The sequence below is a fragment of the Saccostrea cucullata genome, unplaced genomic scaffold, assembly GCF_032062105.1.
Source record: "Saccostrea cucullata isolate Sc308-1 unplaced genomic scaffold, CSIRO_AGI_Scuc_v1 ctg9099, whole genome shotgun sequence".
Lineage (NCBI taxonomy): Eukaryota > Metazoa > Mollusca > Bivalvia > Ostreida > Ostreidae > Saccostrea > Saccostrea cuccullata.
The window spans coordinates 3,984-25,000 of NW_026931514.1; the positions used below are offsets into that span (position 1 = coordinate 3,984).

At 31.5% G+C, this 21,017-nt stretch overlaps 2 protein-coding genes across 2 annotated transcripts; both read right to left on the reverse strand.

The window, feature by feature from the left end:
* Nucleotides 1-7,197: 7,197 nt before the first annotated feature.
* On the reverse strand, nt 7,198-8,145 carry LOC134232792 (uncharacterized; the record flags this gene model as incomplete). The annotated part of the gene is made up of 3 exons (XM_062714765.1): nt 8,077-8,145; nt 7,540-7,674; nt 7,198-7,385 (listed from the first exon to the last, which is right to left on the reverse strand). Coding segments are annotated over exons 1-3 (374 nt in total), but the record flags the coding sequence as incomplete, so codon positions are not given.
* A 1,049-nt stretch (nt 8,146-9,194) lies between these two features.
* Nucleotides 9,195-13,804, reverse strand: LOC134232788 (plancitoxin-1-like). Its single transcript, XM_062714763.1, has 7 exons — nt 13,606-13,804; nt 12,374-12,539; nt 11,189-11,282; nt 10,638-10,808; nt 10,280-10,366; nt 10,040-10,096; nt 9,195-9,253 (listed from the first exon to the last, which is right to left on the reverse strand). The coding sequence occupies exons 1-7, from the start codon at nt 13,725-13,727 to the stop codon at nt 9,195-9,197; spliced, it is 756 nt and encodes a 251-aa protein (XP_062570747.1). The 5' UTR covers nt 13,728-13,804.
* Between the last annotated feature and the right edge of the window lie 7,213 nt (nt 13,805-21,017).

A 21,017-nucleotide genomic window follows, 5' to 3' on the forward strand; every position in this document is an offset into this window, starting at 1 on the left:
AAAATCGAATCAAAAATTTGTAGGGAACTGAGCTCCAGTACATTAAAATACATTTTTTTTTTTTAAAGGGGTTTTGGCCAGTAAAAAAACAAAATGCATGTGAAAAAAATACGTCGTGTAATGTATTTAAATCCTCATATGCAGATATGTATAATTTTTTTGAAATATCATTTGGAAAATTATCACAGCATGGTTAGTCGTACGAAGAATACATACTTTATCACCCTTCAGTATGACCTTTCATATCATAGACATAAATCACCAAAAACTTTTTTTTGCAAATTGTATGCGAATACTAAAAGCATCAAGAGTTTTAGCATCTTGATAACTGTTGTACAAAACAACAATTGTTACCCTTAAAGTAGTCTGATCCTTAGGTTCTGAAAATCAGTCGGAAGGGGGCATGGAAACATATTTTTAAAATGGTCTAAAGTATATTTACCTGAGATAATTCTTCAAAATAATCTTAAAAGTTAATAATATTATATAAGAAATTAGTAAATCTCTAAAAAAAAAAAAAATTAAGAAATTTGAATAAAAACATATATACGAGATGCATTTTCTAATTGAAAGATATATCAACAAATACACAAGTCATTTGGTTGAAAGTCATAGGTAAACAGCCTTTTGAAGATTTATACGGTAGTTAGGTTTCATCTTTTTACTTCAAACCTTTCATAAAGCATAGTGTATTAAGTGTTTCCTATCATTACAAAACACCATGAATTAATTCTAAATCCAAATCAAGTTTATAAACATAGTGATCTAAGGCTAGGTTCGATATTTCTAGGTATGTTTTTAAATACTTTTTTATAAGCCAGACTCTAAGAACTTCAAATAGCATTGAATCTAAACAACCCACAGAAAATGAAAATTGCTGCATGAAAAAAAAAATCCTGAATTGGGATTGAATATCCCTAAAAGAACCTTAAATGTCCAAAGTCTATAAACATCGAGAATATGTGTCATAATATGAGAACCTTTAATAAAACTGTCCTTTATTATGAACAAAAAAAAAAGAAGTTTAATAAATGTGTTTGAAGCGTCATATATATAGATAATATGCTTCAAGAACAGAACATGTCTTTTTCAGTACAATATTCAAAATTTCTTATGACTAATGTTACACGAAACTATTACTTGTGAGCCACAAAAATCGGATTTTGGTCATATTCCATATTTAGAGGGAAGGGGTTGGTTAAGTGTGTATTTATTTTACAGACAGACGAACAGTAAAGTTCAAATATTCGTTCCTTTTCCATAAAATGAGTATATTCACATTACATGTATATATCAGATCTTCATAAAAGTGTATTGCAAAATCTGAGAAAATTTATGAATTCTACTAGCTTTTTACATGTTCGTTTATATAGTCAGATTTCAATAATTGATCTTAAACCTCCTATTATTTTTTATTTTGACCATAGAGTGTTGTACGACTGGACAAAAATAACTGCTTGATAACGTATCTGTCTAAAAAGAAAAATACAAATTAGCCGTAGGGAAGGGAGAAATTCAAATGTTTGATTGTCTTGACACTCAACTATATCTAACAACATTCACATTTGCGCTCGACCGCGACAAACTAATAAGGTAGCAATTTTAGTGTTGTTACGGGTCTTTCACATGAGGACAATCGGAGTTTGGAACGTAGTTCGCAATGCGAAATTTTATACATGTCACGTGCCCCGGGTTTGAATATACCTTTTCGTAGGGAAATAGTGGTCAGAAAACACTTCTGTGAATGAACGATGACGGTGCTGTTTCTTTAGTTTTATGAACATTGCGCAGGGTCCTTGTCGACACAAAGATTTTGAAAGATCCTCTATATATTCCAAAGCAGAATAATTTCATATTTGATTAATGCCCTATCATAACACCAAGATAATTCATTAAAACAAAGAACTTTATTCGGTAATAACCAATATTTGCCCCCCAAATCTAACAACGATATATGTAAATATTGTTTCTGAGCAAACTTGCGCTCTATAACTTTTAAAGCTAAAATTGTTGAAATTTTGTCCATTTTGTCCTCCTTTCTAAAAAAAATGATATAAAATCGGTCTACTTTGTGACGTCATATAAACACAAATTGTCAATAAACTTCTTTGAAAGTATAATATGTTCTATTATTTTATATTTCTCATACAATTTAAAGAATTCAGAGCATTTCAAGAATTTGGCTTTTGTGGGGGCAAATATATGCAATATACCTCATATAGTTCTTTACTTGAATTTGCACGGAAATCCGTGTTTTAAGTATTGTTCCAACGGGTTTTGAAAATGATTATATATTAATTACATAGTAAAATTTACATATTCAACAGAAATACTGCATGGACTGGTGTCAAAAAAATTATATTTTAATGTGAATATTGCTAGTAATTTGATTATTAGTAAGAAGATTTGCAAGTGTAAATAAGGTCAATATTGCACCTAATAGAGCCATTACATGTACCTGTTGTCGTCATGATTATTTTGTTTTTAATTGTACACAGCACTGGGGTCCCTAGAATGGTGAATAAATAAACGAACATATTAGAATTTTTCTTTGTCTGGAAAAATCATTGGTTTTTCCATACTAATCTAGGCATGACTCGGTCTTTCTCTTATTGATGTATATGCCTTTTTCAAACCCTGGATTATTAGTTTATATTTACACTCACTTCACTAATTAAAATAGATTGGATTTTCTCTTAAACAAGCATCAGTTGGAGATGTCCCTCAACACTTCACAAGATCCTTCTTCGCAACAAAGAGTTAGATAAGTCAGAGAAACTCAGCTTTCAGCAGGAAAAGGGCTGAATACAGAGCTGTAGCAAGCGAGATTCCGTTATTACAAGGAAAAGCTTTAAAAATACTTCTACACATGGCTCATCTGAGCTTTAAATTAAAATAATTTAACGGAATGAAGTGTAAATATACATGATATACATGTATTTTATTTACGTACGTTCGAATTAAAGTTTTGAATAATCTCAAGTTCTTATAGTTTAATTGACTTTAAACGTTGTCTCTAAATGTGGATCGGTAAATAAATCGGTCATTGTGGAAGTGCGATTGAAAAATTGTAGAATTTAAAGAAAAGTCCTATCTTTATATATACTAATAAAACAAATAGAAAGGCCTTATGACCTTAAGAAAATTTGAAATGAGAAAAAAAATTGTTTTAAAGTTTTTCATGGAATGTGATGCAGACAGATTTAATTATTGAGAAAAATTGTAGAACTAATTTCATATTTTATGACTTGTGTATAAGTCCAGTGAATCTATATCTTTATATATATTGCTTTTTGAGATATATAATAAGCAACGAAATAAAAATAAATTTTAAAACGATTGATATATTTGTTTTCCCATATTTTACATTAATTACTAAATTTTAAAAGCATATTTCAAATGCGCATGTGAATCACTTAAATAGAAAATTGGTGAGCCTTTACATGTACAAGTACGATAGTTAGAATAGTAAGCATATTTCAGTTAATATCGGGGCTGAACAGTTTTTAATGTTAAGCCCAGGTCATATCTAGATGTGTCGCAGCGCATATCTTAAAGTACAATATATCCTTTAAGTAATCAAGCACTATTTTATTATGGAGCTCGAGCATCATTTTTAATCTAGCTTCTTATCTTCCACTTTATCTTCACGTCGACTTGATATAATTTCTGTTTGCCCATCATGATAAGGACTACACGGTGGGTGTGACTGTTCGACACAAAATTCTTAGTCGTTCATCATGTTTTTAACGGTCCATGTTTGCTATGCTACAGATTTGCATTTTTCTAATGGACTTTTAACAGTGTTTTTGAATGATCCGGATCCAGAGTTTATATATTCTATCATTAAACACTTGTACTGGTACTCTTATTATGGGTGCTTATTTCTCCATCACAGGTAAATCAAACTCGGTCTGCGTTTGATTTGCTCCCAAACAGTATTTCAGACGTACTTATAAGTTTGTTATACAATTTATTTCTTAACACTGAAGTGGTTTACTTGAAAATCCGTTCATTAAAGGGCAGAATATTGTCTCTCTGCTTATATTTGTGTCACCGATAAATTACAAATGATGAAGAAATCTGTGTCTTGATCAGTTTTAACATCCGCAAACGAGTTCAAAATCTTAAGCATTTCAAGATGTTTATAAATTCACTAGAAAAACATTAAACCTGACTAGAATTATTATAAAGCTAGGAACGTTGACCAAAAAAAAATATTTGAGGTCAGGTTACTACGATTACTAGTTGCATACTTTCCTTACCGTTTGATTATTTTGTTTCCTCATAAAAAGAGTCAAGAGTGCATAGAATTTGAAAATGGACATTTATTCTCCTGTAGTTTATCAATGAAATAAAAAAAATACATGCTAGTTCTACAAAACACACACAAGCATAAGCAAATGTTGATATCAACATACCTTACTAAATAGTCTAAGGTATGATCATATTAAGCCTATAAAAAGACAAAGTATGTAAAATACATAGGAAATATATTACTAAAGAACACAAAAAGGCAGACTTTGGGTCCAAGATCTATCAAGATACAATATATAAAGATTAAAACACGTGGATATCCTAAATTAATAGACAGAATTTTACAATAGAAGAATTTACATCCATGTATTATTTTATCTTTTCTATATAAATGTTTTATTTGTGATCAATCCGATGCAGAACTTTCGAGACTCCAAAGAATAATGAAGCTTCCGAACATTGATTTTTTTTTTTTTTTTGGTTTTGTTTGTTACTTCGGTGTTTTGATCATTGCTTTTGTTGTGCTTCTGGATTTTTGTTTTGTTCATTGATTTGAGAATTTGTTTCTGGCTCTGGGGTTAGATTTTCGGTTTTTTCGTTCTTGTTCTTGCTAGCCTGTCTTTGACGTTTTAGTATTATTACCTTGAAATGAAGAAATAGATATTAATGAAATAAAACATTGAAATTTCCTTAAGTTAACTTCGCTGACTTTATGCAAATTCACATCATGTTTCTAGATTTTTACTTTCCAATAGCTTAATCATATGTACATCTCCTGAGGGTGAGGATTTTGGATTAGCAATCATGTTGTCCACAAAAGATAATTATAGCCAGGATGAAGCGGTTTCAACATTAAAATATAGTTTCAATTGTCTACTTACCGAAAAACTGATAACAATCGTTGTTGTAATTATCAAACAAAACACTCTGTAGAAAAAAAATAGCATAAAGTTAAAATTATACTGATCAAAATATAAATATTATTTTCTTTTTATCATGTCGATTTGATAAATTAACACTGATCTATTTATATAATAGTGCTTATAATTAAGTGTTTTATGCAATAAGGTATATTACATTGATTATGAGTTTCAGAGCATTTAAGCTGAGTGAAGAAAAAACGTTGCAAAAAAAAAAAAAATCAAGAAAAGAATATTTCCTTAATTTTGTTTCCAATTTTTCAAATATTTCAACTAATTATATATACAAATAGAAATAGCTGAATCTGTAGCGCGTCGAACTGACAATCTAAGGGTCATGAGTTTGATCCTTGGAATAGGTGTGTTTATTATACTTCTGTTAAAATGTTTCCTATATAAAGTTCAGAAGGTAAAATGACTATCAAAGATAGCAAAGCTATACCCCGGGGTATAGTTTTTGTAATGGACATATTTATGATCTGATTATATGATTTGATTTATGCTTGTTATTAGGCCGATCCTGAGAATAGTAATTCAACATTTAATTTGATGATAGAAAATTGTTGCTTTAGGATGTTTCTTATAATTGAATATCATGCATGGTAGATATATTTGCCTTAAGTTGAATTTTGAAATTGGCAGGTGTTAACTAATCCACCCTCGGAAAATTTTCATGCAATTTTTGCCACCAATTTTGATTTCCAGCGATAAATATATTGTCTGATGATGTCATGATGACGTGAGGAGCATTGTGACGTCATCATGATGTCAGATTATTCTTGTAGTATTATCTTACTCAAAAAAAGTCAAACCTCAAAAACTGTACTTTACATCAGTATAATAAAACATTTATCCAATGGTTGTGAGTGGGATAGCTCTTTTATTAAACCCGCGACAGGGAACTAGGGAATAGTCCCTGTCAAGGGTTTGATAAAAGAGCTATCCCACTCACAACCAGTGGATAAGTGTATACTAATTTTCTTCAGAAAATGAATTATTTCAGTTTTGTACGTTTACGCTATAAATCGTTTGTACTCTATGCGAAAAAAGTTGGGTAATGATTTTAAAGATAATCTGAGAGGAAGCATAACAAGATTTTACATGATATATAACTTTAAGACAAATTTGGTATGAGATTTATTAAATATATTCACATTTCTGATTGTTTTTTAACTTTTTGAAAGTTAAATGAGTTGATGTTCTTGATAAATAATGCTATTCAAATGTGAATTTAGATCAGTGAAAAACCAAATGCCAGATATGCAGGTCAATCCCCTGCAGCTTTTATATCACATAAAAACGTAATTATAATTAAGGAATCGTTTTGACACATTAAAATATTGTCAATAAAATATGTTCAAATTAATTATAAGGAATCTCTGTCAAGTTCGTTGGCTATGCCAGGGACATCATCGACAGTTGGAATTGTGGGATAATTTATGCACACAGGCTTAGCACGCTATTTATATCCAACTATCGTTAATGCTCTGGAATACCAAACAAACTAGACAGTGATTTCTTAAACAATCCATCGACAATGGTATAGACAAAAATATATTTCTAATATATACTACTATATGAGAAAAAAATATTAAATATAGAATACAAAAGGCCTGTTAGGGTATTTCTAAGAGTCCTTGCCAACTGACGTCAGAAAAAGTACACAAAGCTGCATGAGATTTTCATGTGTATAAAATTCCTGACCGTTCACCTGGAGAAATTTTCTTTCAGGTGTGATTATCAAGAAATCAATTCACCTAACTCTCAAAGAGTTAGCAAAGAAAACAACTAGAATACTAGATACTGTATTTCTTGATATTAGATATCACTACTGTCTAGTTTTTTGGCTATGCCAACGACATCAAAACAGTTGTAACGGGATTTGCATGATTTCTTAAATTGATTTTCCCACGTCTTCGATGCCCTTACATACATGTACCAAACAAACTCGACAGTGATTCCATCACTTATTAAAAAACAATACCTGTCTGTTAACTTGAGGCATACTCAAAATTATTACCTATCTTCATAGTAGTTGTGTGACCAGAAACAACAAAAGAACATATCTGCTACAGCTTCAACCATATAACCAACATACGAAACATCTTCATTTAGTACAGAAGAACATGCTACCAGAGATTCAAACTGGGCTGCAACTTCGGGGTTCCTCATACAAAGAAGTCCCCCTCCTCGGCTCAATTGTTGCTCCTTTAATAATTTAATTATCGTTTTTTATTAAAGGTTTCTAATCAGCAAAACAAATTTACAAAATTACTTTGAAAATATTGATTACTCAATCAATGTAGTTTTCCTTCCCCTTAAGTCATTAACGATATGGATTATTTGCCAATTTTAAAATTACATTTCTGTTCAGATCTCCAATGCATATGAAATCCTTTGTCACCGCCCACTTTGAGCTGTCAGATGAAGACATCCATTGTAATACATGAGGATTTGGCAGTGGAAGCATGAACATTAACAGTCTTACTTGTCGCATCTGTAAGAGTTTAAAAGTAATGTTTTATTTATTCTCTCTCTCTCTCTCTCTCTCTCTCTCTCTCTCTCTCTCTCTCTCTCTCCCATCCACCCACATAGTACGTATACACACAGGTTATATGTCTTTGAAAATTTACATGATTATTTTTTAATAATTAGTTTTTCGTAATTGAAATGACGACTTCAACTTTCATGAATAGTAATTAACAATTAAGATTCTCTCTCTCTCTCTCTCTCTCTCTCTCTCTCTCTCTCTCTCTCTCTCTCTCTCTCTCTCTCTCTCTCTCTCTCTCTCCAATGCAAACCCTCTCACAACTTTACACCTACACATCCACACAAACACACCCTGTTTAACATATGTATATACACAGACTTAATGTCCATTACAAAAACGAAAATTTACATGATTATTTTTTAACTCAGCTGAAGTTCTAGGTGTCGTATGAACTGTCATTTCCTTGCGACTTAATCTACGTCTGGCAAATGAAAAACATCTGAAAAATTTAGAATTCTCTCTCTCTCTCTCTCTCTCTCTCTCTCTCTCTCTCTCTCTGTCTCTCTCTCTCTCTGAATACAATGCATATTTCACAACTTTAATACCTACACATAATACATGGACTAACATGAAATTGAAGAAAGTTAAATATATGTAAATTGTTTGTTAAACTTAATGTCTATAAAACGAAAATTTACATGATCTATTTTTTAACTCATTTCGTAAGTTCTATGGTGATACTGATGAACTGTCATTTCCTATAAACTTAATCTACGTCTGGCAAACGTTTTTCAAAAACATGTTGAAAAATTTAGAATAAGTAGGAATGATATGATGTTGATTTGTCGAGTACATAATTATGAAAATGTGTTTATTGAATGAATACAATGCATATTTCACTATCGGATAATATGGGACCCTACTCATAATACATGGACTATGGCATGAAATTGAAGCACTTTTATGTTAAGTTTGTGAGTAAAATGTCAAGAGTTTACACATCGATAAATTTTTCAAAAAGAACGTTTAATTCTTATAATTCCAATATCGAATTTTTAAAAATATTCAAATTATTTCTCTTTGAGGCCTCCATACAATCCATTAGTTCTGGACGGCGTAGGAATACATTTTACCGCAAAGGAACGTTATCGAAATGAATTTCGATAGAGTTCAACTTAAATTGTCAAAACAATCAATAAATAAATGTAAAAATGTATAAAGACTTATCGAATGTTGTTTAAGTCAACAAATATCGTAATTACGAGTTTACTTCAGAATACTTCGTCCTTGACCATGGCCATGTTGACATAAACGACAACTCTCATAGCGAAAGTTGCAGACCGACGAGGCCTTCGATTTGCACTTGTTTGTTCAAAGATCGAGGAACAATATAGAAAGTAAATATGAATATGATGCTTATAGGGCAAGAGTTTGAGGTACATGTATGTTTCTTTTCCCTGTCTAAACGATACAAACTGAGTTGATTATCTTCGTATTATGAACGTTGAGACAGCGATTTTTAAAATTCACACTCGTGATCGAACAGTGACATTAACATTTTCATGGCGTCCGTCAGCTGGGCAGCCTAGCATGTCACCAGTTTTGTTTTAATTAATTAAATTTGAAGTTTCTTGTATTTATAATTTATCCAAAACAGACAATAAATAACTGCTTTCGTTGTTTATACGATAAACTACATGTAGAAGCTTAGTCAAAAAAGTAGTTCTGATTGAAAAAAAAATTTATCGATGTGTAAAAATTTTCTTAAACGTGTTTCGTCCAATCAAAACACAGGAATTCAATAGATACAATGAAGATTGGAATTATTTCACTTTATTTCATATAGAGCTTTTTGAGATTTCAAGGTGTAAAATCTCTACAATTCAATATTAATTGTGTGAATGAAAACTAAAATAAAATGAGAAATACTAGAAGTGTTCAGATTAATAATCAAAATTGCGCATGTTTGAATTGGAAAGGTAAATCTGTTATCCATAGTGAAAAAACTTTCAGCAAATTTTATAAGAAGGTAATTTAGAAGCACATCATTTCAATGCTTTAAGAACATACTATAATAAAACATTATTTTTCTTTCTAAAGAAAGGATCCCTTTTTCAACAATCCGCTCTATTCTTTTTTTTTAATTTAATATATATGCATTTTATCGGTTATTGTTTGCTTGTACTTGTTTGCAGTCGGTAACCGTCCATAAAAAAGGATGAAATCCAATCATCCAGCAAAGTTTTGTTCACTAGATAATTTGCAAGCGATTTAGGGTGTGAAATAGGCAATTGGAAAATGATACACATATACAGACATTATCATAGTAGAGAAAAAATATTCACCAGTATTTTGAAAAAAAAAATTGTACCTTTTTCAGTTCTTCTATGCTTTGTAAAGTAAATGTATCCCGTTCCCACATTTTCAACTAAAACATTGTTTAAAAATTATTGAAAACATATGTGTATATAAATGTAAATGCAAAAAAAAACCAAATATTTTTAAATTTGTAATACAATTGAGATCATATAAGCTTTTATTTTATCAATGCTTATCACCCAGAGACAGAAAATTTGTATTAAAATCGCAATAAAAGCATTATAATGAATACTCATTATATCTGATGAGGGTGGAGTTCTTTCGGGGATATCCCAAACACCACTATAGTTATACGGTATTGTCACTCGAAAGATTGAATCTGAAATGTAAAAGTTGCATAGACATTAAAAACTAAATTTGATTATTATTTTTGTTTTGTTTTTTTTAAATTGACAATATGGTGGTATGTAGGTGCAAGTATTTAAATCTTTAGGAGAAGCACACAAGATAACAGTGATATTTTTAACCGATTAACTTGAGACAAAGTAATTACTAATCATCTATGCTTGTCAATTAGTTTAATGAAAAGTATTTGTGTTTAACTCTTCAAATGATTTTACAATTAGCAAATGTGAAATATGTCTCCTTACTCTTCAATTTTTGTTTCTGATCCTTGTCCAATGATATGCAGATGATTATTTGACTGCTCTCCAAAAACCTCTCTGGAAAAACATAAGTGTTTTTTGAATTGTGGGGCATCGGGAAACGAGGAGTACTTGTAATCATCCAAAAGCCTCCAAGTTCATCAAAAGCAAACGCACCTGAAAAAAATTAACGGACGGTATGTTTGTTGATAAAATATGTCAGAAATATTGTTAATGAGTTTTCTTTAAGATTAAATAAAAAATATATTTCCATATTAAAGTCACACCTTATATTTAATACCTTACGAGTTAGATAAATAAAAGATACATATCATCTGAGACAAATGTGAAATACCGTAAAATCACATATTTTCTTGCTGTCAAATTTTCGTGGTTTGGAGATTTTATCTCGTGGATGGGGGATTATTGTGTAATTATATCTGTGAAAAAACCCTTTATCTTCATACCTTGAAAACCACTAAAATTAAACCCTCGAAAAATTGATGATTTCACAGTAAGCGATGGTTGTTTAGCTTGATAACAGAAAGCATCCAAACCTTTCGTTTGTCCTGCTATGGTTGCAACTCTTTCCGTATTTGGAGGTTGGTCATTATACATTCCAAAGTCTAACCCTGAGTTATTAGGCCGATCCTAAGAATAGAAATTCAACATTCAATTTGATTATAGAATGTTGTTTTAGGATATTTCTTATAATTGTTTATCATACAATGTAGATATTTACCTTAAGTTGAATTTTAATATTGGCAAGTGTTTGCAAAAGAAATATAAATAAGGTTGTATATTGTTTCCAATAGTATATTCTTTGTGCCGTGTACATTATTTAAGGAATCCCTATCTGGTTTGTTGAAGAATATTAGGTCCCAGGATCAAGAAACTTCCTACGCTTAAGTCAAAATCTCCATGTTGTACTAAATTATTCTCAAGCAGATCAAACTTAAAATATGTTTCAATTTTGATTCAAAAAGGGGTTTATTTGCACATTTGGAAATAAATTAATTTATTTTTAGAACAGTTACATTCTGATTGCAAGTCAGTTTCACCATCCTGTGTATCAATTATAGTTGGAAATGGGATATAATTTGCATAACGTAAAGTCCGTAATGCATAAATTATCTCAACTATCGTTAATGTATTTTGCATACCAAATAAATTATTAGATAATGATTTCTTATTTTTATATTTATATATGACATAGACTTGTAGATACAAAATGTTGTCTACTTTGTGAACTTGGTTAAAAAAACAAGAGGGTTCCCATGTGTAGTCCAATAGTCTCCGCTAACTGACCTAAAACTCAAAGACAACCTCACAAGACGATATGCATATCAAGCACTTACCTTTTACTTTACAAAATTTACAATGAGGATATATTACTAAGAAATCGTTTTACTTTTAAATAGTTATCACAGAAAAGATATACAAATGTAAATATAAGTAAGACATTTGCATCATCAGAGCTTGTAGATAAATGTCAGAAATTTATCTTCATTCTTGTAATACTTTAACAAAATTATAAATATATTGTTGATGCTTTGAACTTAAATTTGCATAAAAGAACACAGCAAAACATTCATCATTGCATTATTTCTACAAGTATCATATTTTTAAAAACTTTGTAAAAATGATACCTTCAAGAAAAACTCTCATGTTGGTAATGAATAATTAAGCATGAGACAACACATTTCTTTTATATATGCATTTCAGATTATTAACCAACTTACATATATTTGTTGGAGTGTATTGTATATTGGTGTGTATTTTTCATCAATTCCAATTTCAGAAAACGCCCACTTCTGCTGATTTGAGGTCATGTAAATAAAGGCGTTTCCCTTCTGAACAAGTCTATTCTCATCATTTATTTTCCTGGGAAGTTTGTACAGAACAAACCTGAAACCGCATTTCAATTGTAAGATAAAACAAGATGTGTTTGTGAAACACTATTTGGCCGGCGACAACAAAGTTAAAAAACATATTTTTAGCTTATAGGTTACAGTCTAGATCACAAGGTCATTGATCTTGGTGTCATTTGAAAGAACTTGATTAGTGAAATATGCATGCCAATGAAGTTTCTATCTCGCATGGTTCAAAAGTTATTGTGAAGGTTTGAAAAAGCTATTTTTAGCATATAGGACACAGTCAAGGTCACAAGTTCATTGACCATGGTGTCATTTAAAAGAACTTAATCAGTGATGTATGCATACCAAATATGAAGTCTCTATCTTTCATGGTTCAAAATTATGGTAAAGGTTAAAGTTTGCAGAAATAAACTATTTTTAGCATATAGGTCACAGTCAAGGTCACAAGGTCATTAACCTTGATGTCATTTGAAAGAGCTTAATAAGTGGAGTATGCATATTAAATATGAAGTGTCTGTCATTCATGGTTCAAAAGTTATGGCAAAGGTTAAAGTCAAACAGACAGACAGACAGGACAAAAACAATATACGCATCGGATATTTCGTTTCGGGCGCATAAAAAATACTAGCAAATAAAACTACAGCGAAAGTAACATTTATGTTGAAACTGTATTCGCTTTAATTTATATATCTCTATTGTTTACATTTCCATTATTTCTCAGAGATAAAATAAAAATATTAAAATTACTTTCTTTCTATATAAATCTACTAGTTCATCGATAGTCGTTGTTAAAAAAAATCACGTGCAGGGTGGGTCAAATAGAGAAAGAAGCGGGGCTTGTAGCACGTGAATTTGTGGAATCAAGAGCATGTAAATATAAGAAATAAGTGTCCGATTGTTTTGTTTTCATGACGATGATCAATCGATTGGGTTGCGCGAAAATTTTATGCATAAACACCTTCGGTGTTGATACAAATTATCACGCAAGATTACATTAAGAAACTAAACAAAAAATATACAGTAATTCCTCAAATATGTGTTTATATATAAAGTAAATTCATTCATAAAAAAGAGAAATATACACTGTACATATTTACCAATCATCGGGAGGATTGTGGTGCCCAAACCCCTTACAACTGACGCCTAAACTAGGAACAATGCAGCGGAAAACAAAGAACAACAATATCCAATACGCCAGCAAACATTTTAAAGACAACATGGTCTTTCTGATAGGTATATTTATTTGATGCGTATTATGCAGTTTATTTAGTCTCTCTATTTCAATAAGGTTTATATATGCATGTGGTGCACATTTACTAGCACTAGTGCAAAATTCTCGGAAAATCTTCATATGGTCTTTTTCCGGTACCTTTTCAGCGCTTTTGTAGATCAAGGTCAAGACAGCGCCAATTTAAAAAAATATATATAATAATAATTGTAAGAAGAACAAACATGTTTAGCAATGCCAAGCAAGAACATATTTATGCGTAATAGACCAGAAAGGTTATAAATAGTGCAGTCAAGGAATACGTTTTATAATCTTTAAATGAACACAAAGGATATCTTAACGTAATTTATTCATTACATGATGATCGAATAAGATTACATAATAAGGTGCAAAATTTCAAAATGATTTTTATTTCATGGAAGTGCAACGTTTACAGTAATTAGTTTAGAATATCAATTGGTATCATTAAGCTCACTTGACGACAACAAATCAAAATTAATAGATACAATATTCGATCTTTCTGGTGTTAAAAAAGAATTCAATTACATGCATATCTTTCGATCAGAATTGCAAGTCGTATTGTTGTGTCATTTTTTCCATGGTGTAAATTTTAAGTGGATATTCCGAATCCACAATTTAATTTATATTAAATATTCTTGGGGCTCTGCGAATTAAAAAGGATGAAAATTAAATAAATAGATGTAACTAACAGTAACAGTATTCAAACTCAAAAGTCCGTTTTCGTGATTTCCAGCTAGATCGGGCCTCGTTAAAATGCTTTAAATAAACCAAACCCTTTTTTTAATTCAAAATGCACCATTGACCCTCAAAAATTCGCAATATATACAATCATGCGTACATGTATAAGCAAAATTTTATAATGTTACATTATAGATAATATAGAATTATAATAGTGAAGGGCTTTCATTTATGAAATTTCTGAACACTCTTCATAATCAAATTCCTGTTTTTATTATATGAGTGTTGTGTGATAATCATAAATAAAGACACATATGATCGATCTAACCTAGTAGTAAAGCGCTATTTTTGTGATCGGAAGGTATCGAGTTAGTTTCACTTAAATGTAAGATGTTGCCATTGCCACGGATTTGTCCGTGTTTCCCGATCATGACAAGGAAAACACGGCGGGTGTGACAGGTCGGCAGGGGATGCTCACTCCTCCATGGTACCTGATCCCATTTGATGTTTTGGAGGCCCGTGTTTGCTCTGCTCTTAATTTGTGTTGTTTTATAGACTTTTGATCTTGAATACTGTTCGTTATCTCTACACTAGACAAAATTGCTAACGCACCACTTGTTAATTCTGATTTGCGAATTGAACGTTTGCCAGATCGGTATAAGTGTAAATAATATGCAACTATTTTAAAAAAACAGTGGAATTGACAAATGTCTTGGTATCATGAAAAGACCCTTGAATAATTTTTTTGACCGAAAACCAATTTCCATCTGTGCACTGCGTACCATTTGTGCCCAGATATGAAATTCTTGATTACTGGTCTGTGAGGTTGCCACAGGAGTAGTCCCTTAGTTAAAAATCAAATATTAAACAGCCATTGACTCCCATATTGCTTAGTAATCCTCTGGTGCCTTAGTGTCCATCCCATATCCACTCAACTTCCGGTTGACCCAGTTTTGTGGAACTATTTTCAACTAATTGTATGCCGCTTATTTAATGCCGTGGCTATCGATAGTAAACATTTATGTTTGTTAATTTATTTGCAACAATTTTTCATGAATGGAATTCATAAGCTTTTTATTGTTTTCATTTTTTATAGATTCCTCTTAAAAAGCCCCCTGCAGCCGCCATACTGTCTGCTATAGCACACTCTTCTAGCGTCAAATGCCGCACACAGTTTAACTTTTTTTTTTCAGTGTTTTTAATTAGTAAAAATGTAAAGACCATAAATAAAACAAACAAGCAAAAAAAAAATCTTCGAAAATGGAACAGACACGATTTTGATTTTTTATGAATTGGTCACACTTCAGTAAATATTTTTAGTTACTTATAAGATTTGACATTAATATGCCCTATTTTTTATAAAAGTAACATATTTATGTATCAAATATATCATAAGCAGGTCTTTTTAAAAGAAAAATATCAATTATCTTGGGTGGTGCGTTAGCAATTTTGTCTAGTGTATATTTGTTTCATTACTTTACCAAGCGACCAGCACAAGGCATGTGTATTTCGAGCGAAACTTAAAACCGAGGATATATATCATGGTTTTGAATTTGACTACCTTGATAATAAATAAATGTTTAAAATAAATGTTAAAAGTCCTTTTTCATGCAATCTGAGTTTGGTCTTTTAGAACTTTTCAGCATTTTCCGAAGAACTGTTTCTCTTCTGTTTCCTAGTATAATTATCATTCCCTTTTCATAACAATCTATTTCTCGGAAAATATCCGACCTATTAAGATGATTTTATTTTCCAAGAACGATGAATTTTTTTTATTATTTCTTCCAAAGTATTTTTTTTTTATTTTTAGGTAAATCATATCCGTTGACATTTTTGTCCGATTTTCAATTTTTTTAAAATTGTCAATTTCCCTACGCATTTTCTTAAGAACCTAGAAATGAAATTTAAAAAAAAAACAGGAAAAAATTAGCTCTTTAATTTACGGGGGGTATCATATGCTATATGCCTTTTATTTTTGCATACGTCACTATTGGTTGACACTGGAAGACAATTTATAAAAAAAAATAAGCAATTACCATGAACACTTTTGAATAATACAATTTGGACAAATGTTCTTAAATAGAATTGAAAACTAAAAAATCCGTCAGAAACACCTGTGGTGTTTGAAATAAAGTATAGAGTTTCGTGGCTTCTAAACTTAACCAGCGATGACGACCTAAAAGTCTGAATCAAACCGGAAATTGTCAAAAAGTATTTTGTAATTACATGTATTATGATCTAATTTTTTTTTCTACAAGACCAGGTGACACTTTCTTCAATAATACATATTTTTTTTTTTTTACAAATTTATCATTGAAGTATTGCTACTTTAGGGTCAGATGACACGTTCCTCAAAAAATATGATTTGTATCTCTTAGTATTGCATAAAGAAATATTCATATTTGTCATTCTCCTCTGATTTCTACATAGTTTTCAAAATGTTTTTAAATAGAAGTACACCAAAACTTGTAATATAGGCCATTCAGAAAATTACCTATAAGGGTTATATAAGAAATGTGACCCTAGGGTATCTTGTCCAAATGCCTGGTAAGGTACCCTAAGTTTTTGTGAGGAAATTTCTTCAAGTAGATAAACTTCAATGACAATTTCAAGTCTTCTTAGGAAAAGTTATATATTTTTGAGAAACGTGTCGTCTGGGGTTATGTCCAAGATACGATGTAGTTACGATATCGACACATTACTTTTTTATAGTTAACTATAATATTTCTCTATCCTTCTGTGTTTATTACAAATCTTTCTGTTTTAAGAAGTCTTCCTTACCGTCAATAACCATGATATCGTGCCGATATCGAATCATGATTGCTTAAAGAATTATGGTTTTCATCTACAATACTAGTATTTTATTAACATGTGTTATTTGAAAACTATCTTTTATAAAACTTTCCCTGTAGTGTCGATATCGTCGATATCGACGATGTCGCTTCGATACCGAATCATGTTTGCTCAGCTCTTTGTAAATACCGTCCCTGTTACTTTGCATGTGTATTTATGTTTAATAACTTTACTTTAACGAAGATTGTACCTTCCATCGATATCGTCGATATCGACGATATCGTATCGATATCGAATCATGATTATTAAAATATATTACTTAACCAACCATCACCCTAAATACTGGGATTTCGGTTTATATAGATGTAATGGCGTGAGATATTTCACAAGTTCAACGAAATAATATAGTTGTGAACTAATTAATCATGAATTTTGTATTAAATACAAAATTTTTATTTTTAACATATCCCATGACAATAAGTTCTGTTTCTTCATGCAACGCTTGTGCCTATTTACTTTCTGATTAATCAGTTTACCCTACTGTCGATATCGTCGATATCGACGATATCGTATCGATATCGAATCATGAATGTTAAAACATATTTAACAACTTTCACCCTCACCGAACATCTTACTCTGAACCTAATCTAAAACAATAACAACCACTAACCCTTTCCTAATCATAATTTTAATTGATATTGATGCTAATAATGAATGAATTTGACATCACTTGTAACCTTGTAAAATTATGTTATACATCATTGTGAAAATAAATTCTACAAATATGATCGATATCGATACGAAATCGTCATGTTATTGTCGATATCGTCGATATCGACATAGCACAAAGTCTCACATATGGTACAAAGTATTTCAAATTAACAGTGCTCATTATTATCGATACGATATCGACATAACATTGTCGATGTCGTCGATATCGACATCGACTTTGTTCTTGGACCTTTCTAACGGATGGCTAAAAAACCGCAGCGAATTATTTTAACTATTGGAGCACTGAAATAAAGGGTATAATATACCTGGTGTTACCGATCAGCAGGTGATGCTCACTCCACCATGGCACCTGATCCCACTTTTGTTGTTTTGGGGGTCTGTGATCGCTTTGCTTTTATTTTGTATTGTTTAATGGAATTTTGAGCTTAAATACAGTTTCTTGTCACTATATATTTTATTTAATTTGTTTTAAAAATTCAGATTGCACACACAAATACTTTGAAGTTGATATTAAATATAATCTGTTTGAATTCTCATTGGTACCAATGGTGACCTGTTATGAGCAGACACATATTTCTTTTCCTATCAAGCAGAATTTATATTTTATCAATTAGAAAGAGAAAGAAATTGCTGTGGCATTTTACACGACATTTAGATATATAGACAACGTAGAATCAATTAATAATAGTTCTTTCTCGTTTAAAGTCATCTTTTTGTAGGTTATATAGTCAATACAATGACCTTGTCAGCAAATACAATCTATTATTTAGTTAAATGCTGACTTTCGTTTATCATACCTATTGTTATTCCGTTATTTATACACTGAATTGACGACGGATTTTTCGTTATTTCGCGATCATGACAAGGAGCACACAGCGGGTGTGACCGGTCGGCATCGGATGCTCACTTCTCCGTGGAACTTGATTCCACCTCGGATGTTTTTTGCGGCCTGTCTTTTCTCTGTTCCTATTTTGAATTATTTTATGGACTTTGATATTGAATACTGTTCGTTATCTTCATATCTTTCATTGAATAATGTTTGTTATCTCCATATTCTTCATTTTATTAATACGTCGATACGATTATTACAGTGCACTTGAAATTGTAAATATGTAGAGTTTGTCTTATTTGCTTAATATTTGGATATATTTTTCAGAAAAATACGTTAATGATAACCTAACTGCAATGACGTATGATAAACGTGGGTTCTATAACTTTCCAATGTCAACTTCCTTTACTTATGCATCAATACATATACCTTTATAATCTGCACACAGGGTTTATATTTCTCATTTGACTCGATACGCATGAAAAACTGTAGGTATGAAAACTTTCCAGAACGATATAAGCTTTTGACAAACAAATTGATGAAACATGAATATCAGCAGTTTCATTTAATGTCATAATTTTGTAAGTTCGTTTAAAGTCATCATTTTGTAAGTTCTAATTTCTATGGTTGACATTGGTAACTTTGACCATGTTAGCAATTACAATTTATCATTTAGTCATATGCTGACTGAGGTTTTATAACTAATTGATAGGCAGTTATTTACACATTGAATTGTCGACTGATTATTCCGTTATTTACCGATAATGACAAGGAGCACACGGCGGGTGTTACAAGTCGACAGGGGGTACTCACTCCTTCATGGAACCTGATCCCACCTCTTATATTTTAGAGATACATGATTGCTCTCCTAATTTTTGTTGCATAAATGACTATTCAGCTGCAATACTGTTCGTTATCTCCATATATTTCACTCTTATCTTTCATAATAGACATATTCGATCCATATCAAAATTCAGGTTTTCTGGACAAGATATATCTCCCTCGGGTTGATAAACGATACGAATTCGGTATGTAGATACAGTAGATACAGAAAAAAGTCAATGAATTTGTCTATGCTTTAATTTCAATGATCATCGCAAACATATCATCAGTGTCATATTTTATGTCTATTTGTTAACAAGAGGCCCAGGGGCCACATCGCTCACCTGAGCAATTGGCTAGGAAAAAACACAGATCAGATCAGAACTGAAAGTAAACTGGGAGGGGGGCGCTTGAATTTTACATCCCTCCCCCAAGGGGGTCATGATTTGAACAAACTTGAATCTACACTACCTGAGGATGATTCCCTATAAATATAACGAAGCCTGGCTTTGAAGTACTTGAAAAGAAGATTTTAAAAGGTTTCCCTATATGTTCCTATGTAAAACTTTGATCCACCATTTTGGCCCCACCCTACCCCCGGGGGTCATGATTTGAACAAACTTGAATCTACACTACCTGAGGATGATTCCACATGAGTTTAATCTTTCCTGACTCAAAGGTTCTTCAGAAGAAGATTTTTAAAGATTTTTCCTATATATTCCTATGTAAAACTTTAATAGGCCATTTTGGCCCCACACTACCCCCGGGGGTCATGATTTGAACAAACTTGAATCTACACTACCTGAGGATGATTCCACATGAGTTTAATCTTTCCTGACCCAAAGGTTCTTGAGAAGAAGATTTTTAAAGATTTTCCCTATATATTCCTATATAAAACTTTGATCGGCCATTTTGGCCCCACCCACCTCTGGGGGTCATGTTTTCAACAAACTTGAATCTACACTACCTGAGGATGATCCCACATGAGTTTCATCTTTCCTGGCCCAGTGGTACTTGAGAAGAGGATTTTTAAAGATTTTTCCTATATATTCCTATGTAAAACTTTGATCGGCCATTTTGGCCCCACCCTTCCCTTTGGGGTCATGATTTGAACAAACTTGAATCTACACTACCTTAGGATGATCCCAAATGGGTTTCATCTTTCCTGGCCCAGTGGTTCTTGAGAAGAAGATTTTTAAAGATTTTTCCTCTATATTCCTATGTAAAACTTTGATCGGCCATTTTGGCCCCAACCTACCCCCGGGGGTCATGATATGAACAAACTTGAATCTACACTACCTTAGGATGATCCCACATGAGTTTCATCTTTCCTGGCCCAGTGGTTCTTGAGAAGAAGATTTTTAAAGATTTTTTCTATATATTCCTATGTAAAACTTTGATCGGCC

Bases quoted from the DNA above. Each gene is read 5' to 3' on its own strand.
- LOC134232788 (XM_062714763.1), bottom strand. From the start codon at position 13,727: ATGTTGTCTTTAAAATGTTTGCTGGCGTATTGGATATTGTTGTTCTTT. The intron at 11,283-12,373 runs GTAAGTTGGTTA...TTCTATTCTTAG, and splicing joins ATACACTCCAACAAATATAT to GATCGGCCTAATAACTCAGG. The intron at 10,809-11,188 runs GTTTGGATGCTT...AATTTTTTTCAG, and splicing joins CATAGCAGGACAAACGAAAG to GTGCGTTTGCTTTTGATGAA.